The 4,875-nt window shown below is 52.0% G+C and overlaps 1 protein-coding gene across 1 annotated transcript in view; it reads left to right on the plus strand.

The window, feature by feature from the left end:
• The first annotated feature begins 278 nt into the window (after positions 1–278).
• Positions 279–4,875, plus strand: part of NDUFS6 (NADH dehydrogenase (ubiquinone) Fe-S protein 6, 13kDa (NADH-coenzyme Q reductase)) — a 16,940-nt gene continuing 12,343 nt past the window's right edge. Inside the window, exons 1-2 of the mRNA XM_008582103.1 lie at positions 279–418; positions 888–941. Coding sequence (XP_008580325.1) covers positions 311–418; positions 888–941 — 162 coding nt within the window. The 5' untranslated portion in view covers positions 279–310. The remainder of the gene's footprint in view (positions 419–887; positions 942–4,875) is intronic.

Consider the following 4,875-nt stretch of genomic DNA (forward strand, 5'->3'; position numbering starts at 1 on the left):
CTGGTTAGCTCAGTTATAACGCGGTGTTACAACACCAAGGTCAAGGCTTCGGATGCCCATACCGCCTGGCCGCGGAAACAACAAACAAGAGTCTCCGGGCACCTACTAAGACTGCCCAGTTACCTGCCTCATCAGGCCCGAAACAGTATCTGCTCGGCCGACGGCGGAGCGCATGCGCACCCTGCGCCACGCCCCGCGCGCGCCTTCACAGGGCGAAATAAGTCCCGAAAGCGCGAGCCCCCGCAAGAAGCCGTGCGCATGCGTCGGCGCTCGAGCGACGGCGCACCGGGTCAAGGGTCGGCCGCGGAAGATGGCGGCTGCGGTGACCTTCCGCCGGCTCCTGGGCCTGCCTGGGGTGGCCAGGGGTTTCGGGGTGTGCGCCTCGCCGAGCGGGGAGAAGATTACGCACACCGGCCAGGTAACGGCCGCGGGTGGGTCGTGCTCTGTTGCATGCAAGGACGCTCCTGCGTGGGCGCCGCGACCTCGCGCGCCGGTGTCGCGTTCTCGGCGCGCTCCCGACGGCGGACCCAGCCCCCGCGCCGCAGCCTCCGGGGACGTGTCTGCGATCGTGCGTGGTGGCCCGGGGCCTGTGCTTTCCAATGGGCCGGGCGCGAGGAGCGCGGCCCCGGCCCGCTGCGCTGTCGGCGGCGGGACTGTGCCGCGTCACCCCCGTGTCCCCCCGCGTCCCGCCCGTGTCCCCACGTGTCCTCGGGCTGCCGCGCGCTGTGCGGACGGCGTGTGTTGCCCACGCCTGTCTGCCCGGTCACCGGGGCCTGAGAGTCAAGGACTCTCCCCTGTGATGCTTACACCCGACGCGAGGTCTCCTCTTGCAGAATGAGTAGAATCACGTGAAAGTCACGTGGGTCTTTTCCTCTTCCTTCTCTCAGGTTTATGATGACAAGGACTACAGGAAAATTCGGTTTTTAGGTCGTCAGAAAGAGGTGAGTATAAGGCTTTGGTAAAGAGAGGTGAGTTTTTGTACAACTCTTGTATAACCAACAGGAAGTAGAAACTAACGTGTAAGATTTAGATAGATTCTCCCCATATTGCAAGCTCCCTAGAGGCTCTGGAGTTCTGCATTTCTACTAAATGTTGATCGTGTCTGCCCCTTACTCCCGGAGATACATCACCTTTTGTGACTGTGTGTTGGGAAAATAGAATAGTTTGGTCAGGGCCCTCGCCTCGGTCCCGTTGGGTGTGGTTTAGCACATCCGTGAGTGAGTGAGTGAGTGAGAGAGAGAGAGTGTGTGTGTGTGTGAGTGTGTGTGTGTAGTTAGTGCACGTGCACGCCAGTGTATTTTTTTTTTTTTAGTTTCGTTGCTATTCTTGTGTTCTTCAGAGAGAGAGAGAGAGTTTTGGTAAAGCAGGCGGGCGGGTGTCTGCCTCGAGCGTCTGCCTGGCACAGCCATGCTCTCCAAACCTACGGCTTCCAAGGATCTTTGTCATAGACCTGTGTGAAGGGATCTGGGGACCCAGCCTGGCAAGTGAAGGGTTTGCGACCCGGTCTGTGAATGGGTTTGAGGGGTCTGTGGGCTCCAGACTCAGCCTTAGCTGGACAGTCGGCCCAGTCGGTGCAGGATTATCAGCAGGTTAAAGAGCCCAACAACTGGTGTGGTCTCCTAGCTTTACAATTGGCGTCACGAACAGGATAAAGAACTCTACACTGTGGTTCTGATTTATGTATAAATGGGACTGGTCTTTTTCCCATCTCTGTGTCTTATGCTCCTGAGGCTCTCAGACTAAAGTAAATCATATCAACTTTGAAATTACTTCTCTAATCACCGTTTGGGGTGTGCTTTTCATAGTTCTCAGCAAATAAATTAGGCCCTGTTTTTTACAGCAACTTGCACTGACAAGCTGAGAATGGCACATGAATTATTCTTTTCTGAGGGGGTCTAACTGCTCCACAAATTGTGAAGAAAGGTCATTTAGCTCAGACATCCTTGAGGGTGACCTTTGGAGAACAAGTGTTGAGTTCGGACTCCTTCTGCCTAAATAAGCTTGTCTTAACTGTTACCGAACTCAGGTCCAGCTGCCCGCCCCCTGGAGAAGGTAAGGAAAAAAAGAACTCAGAAGTCAAATGGTTGGCGTTAGAAAAGCAGTTGTATTCAGCTGAAGGAGTTGGTAGGCCATTCTATCTCAAAAGTTTAGATTAAGTGAGTGATATTTAAAGGAGGGGCTGAGGGAATGGAATGTGGGAGGTGAAAAGCAGGAAAGAAGGAGACAGGAGTTACAAGGGGTCCATGTGTGTAGTCAGGTACAGGGTCTTGCCCAAGGCCTCGTCTGGCTTCTGTTTTCATCTTTGCTGTCACCTCAAGACCCTGCAAGATTTTGATTTGCACTGGTATACTTGGCTCGTGCCCAAGGTCAGCTTTCAGTCACTTGGCCTTGATCATTTCTCAAAACTCTACAAGTCTCAAATAAAGAACTGTTAGCTTCACAGAGCTCTAATTAGCTTCTTGGCCTTGCTTTCCTACTTAGCGAGCAAGATAAGAAAGTCAGGGGATGGGAAGAAAGAGTGGAAAGAAAAAAACTATCCTTTTAAACCTCCCCCCTGCCCCCGACCCCACAGCAGCCCAGGTGGTTTTAGGTCCCAACATGGCTTCAGTCCTGTTCACTCCCAACGTTACCCCTCACTTCCTTCCTGTCACTTACATCTACCAGGTCCTGAATTCTCATTCAGGCATTCCTCCATGTTTGCTGAATTTGTTTTTGTCCACCACACCCACCTTAAATCACTCTGCCCACTTCACTCAACGTGCTGGCTCTTATTTTTACACATTAGTGGTCCCTAAATCATGGTTCCCCTTCCCCTTTGATCTTGGTTACATTGTCCATTCCCAGTGTTCGGACGGTATACTTCTATTCCAGAGCTACAGGGCATTCTAGGGAAGCTCACCTGGCCGTGAATTCGCTCATTATGAGTTCATGGTTTGAAAATTTGGCTGGTTTACTGCTGTGTGTCCAATGAATGGGTGGCAGAGAAGTTTGTATTCTGACTGTTGACTGACGGACTGGTAATGCTGCTTGAGTTTTGAGTTGAAAAGGATCCTGAGGCCTGCTCCAGGTTCAATGGAAGAATGTGTCTTGAGTAACGTCTGCCAGGAGGGTGGTACTGGAGAGGGCTTGTCTGCAGTGTGTTTGCCTCTGGCGGAGTGGAAGCCATGTGGATTTGCAGCTTGAGATGGAATTGCAGCATGGGTTACTGCCTCTGACATTCAGTTTTCTCATTTGTGAAATGGAAACTGAATATTTTTTATAGAATTTTAAGTCTCCAATAAGATGTAAATTGTCTAGTAAGGCTTAGCATGTGGTAAGTCCTCCTTCTTTCCATCCTCAGGACCCCTTTTTGTTTATTCTTTGAGTTGTTAGTATGTTTCCAGTAGTAGCACCTGTTCCATGTGCTCAGTGTACCCTCTAGCCTAGTGTTTCACAACAAGGAGCTCATGGCTTTTGGAATGGGACTGTTTCTTTTTCTGTGCTCAGATTGTGCACATGTGCATTCTCCTGAAAGTTAAGTTGTCTGGTTAGATGTGTGACCATGACATTTGGAATGTAGGAACCGATGGTTCTGAGAGGATTTGTGGGCTCTTTGGTTTTCATTTGGCAGTGAGGTTGTGGAGATGGGAAGGTTTCTCCCAGTGGAGGTGCCTTGTCTACTCTCAGGAGTGGCAGGACCACATCCCTGCTTTGTGGGTGTCGTGGTGTGGCGGCAGTGGTGGGTGGGGCAGTTCTGGAGCAGAAGGTCCTGCAGCCGTTGGGAGGCCCCTAACTCAGCTCTTGTAATGATTTAGCAAACGTGGGTCCTTGTCACAGATACCTCTCTGCTGAAAATTCTTTGTGTGGCTCTTGGTTTCTGGTTGGCAAAGTAAAGGTCAATGGGGGAACAAATTTAAAATAAAACAAATAAAATCAGAATTGGTGAAGCCAGTAAGGGTGAATGAACAGTTGTCTGTCCCTGGCCCTCAGCTGGTTTCATTTTCACTTTTTGGATATAAGCAGTTAGGCAGAAACACCAGAACACCAGGAGGCTGGGATCCATCGAATGTGGCTCTGTGCGTCCCTGCCGGGCCCCATGCCCTGTGCCAGGGTTACTTGACAGCCAGGGCTTTAACCTGTCACCACCCTCCCTGCCCGCGGGACGGATTCCCTCATCAGATGTCCGAACAGAGGCGGCTCACTCCCCCTGGACCCACAAATGTGGCCTGGACATCTTTATGACTTCCTCAGACACTGTTGGCAGGGGTGAGTCCAGTTGAGACGCTGTGGCTCACCTGCCTGGGCCATTTCTGCCTCTTGGTAGCAGCTTTAAGGTGCATGCCACCACCAGTTTTTGGACAGAGGTCACACAGCACTGATGTCTCCTTGACGTGCTGTGTTTGTTGCAGTGATGCCAGGGTTGTCCTTCCGAAAGATGCTGCAGGTTGTGTTAATGGAAGTAATCACTGCAAGCAGTGCTCAGGGGGGAGGGGAGGACTGCCGAGTTTTCACTGGCTTCTGGCCCCCCTGCCCCCCAAAATAGAAAACAAGTGTTGGTGAGGATGTAGAGAAACAGGAGCCCTGTGCGCTGCTGGTGGGGTGTGAAGTGGCGTGGCTGCTGTGGGGAGCAGCGCGGCAGCTCCTAGGGAGTGAGAAATGGAATTACTTTGGGATCCAGTGATCCCACTTGGGGTGTGTGCCCCAAAGAAGGGAGGCAGGGTCTCAGAGAGACATTGACACACCCGCGTTCACAGCAGCGTTACCCACAGTAGCCAGGGGTAGAATCAGCTCAGGTGTCCATCGGAAGGTGAAAGGATAAGCAAAGTGTGCTCCTCCACACAATGGAACCTTTGTTGGTTTTTTTTTTTTTTTGCGGGGGGGGGGGGGGGGGGGGGG

The sequence above is a fragment of the Galeopterus variegatus genome, unplaced genomic scaffold, assembly GCF_000696425.1.
Source record: "Galeopterus variegatus unplaced genomic scaffold, G_variegatus-3.0.2 Scaffold2521, whole genome shotgun sequence".
In the NCBI taxonomy this organism is placed as follows: domain Eukaryota; kingdom Metazoa; phylum Chordata; class Mammalia; order Dermoptera; family Cynocephalidae; genus Galeopterus; species Galeopterus variegatus.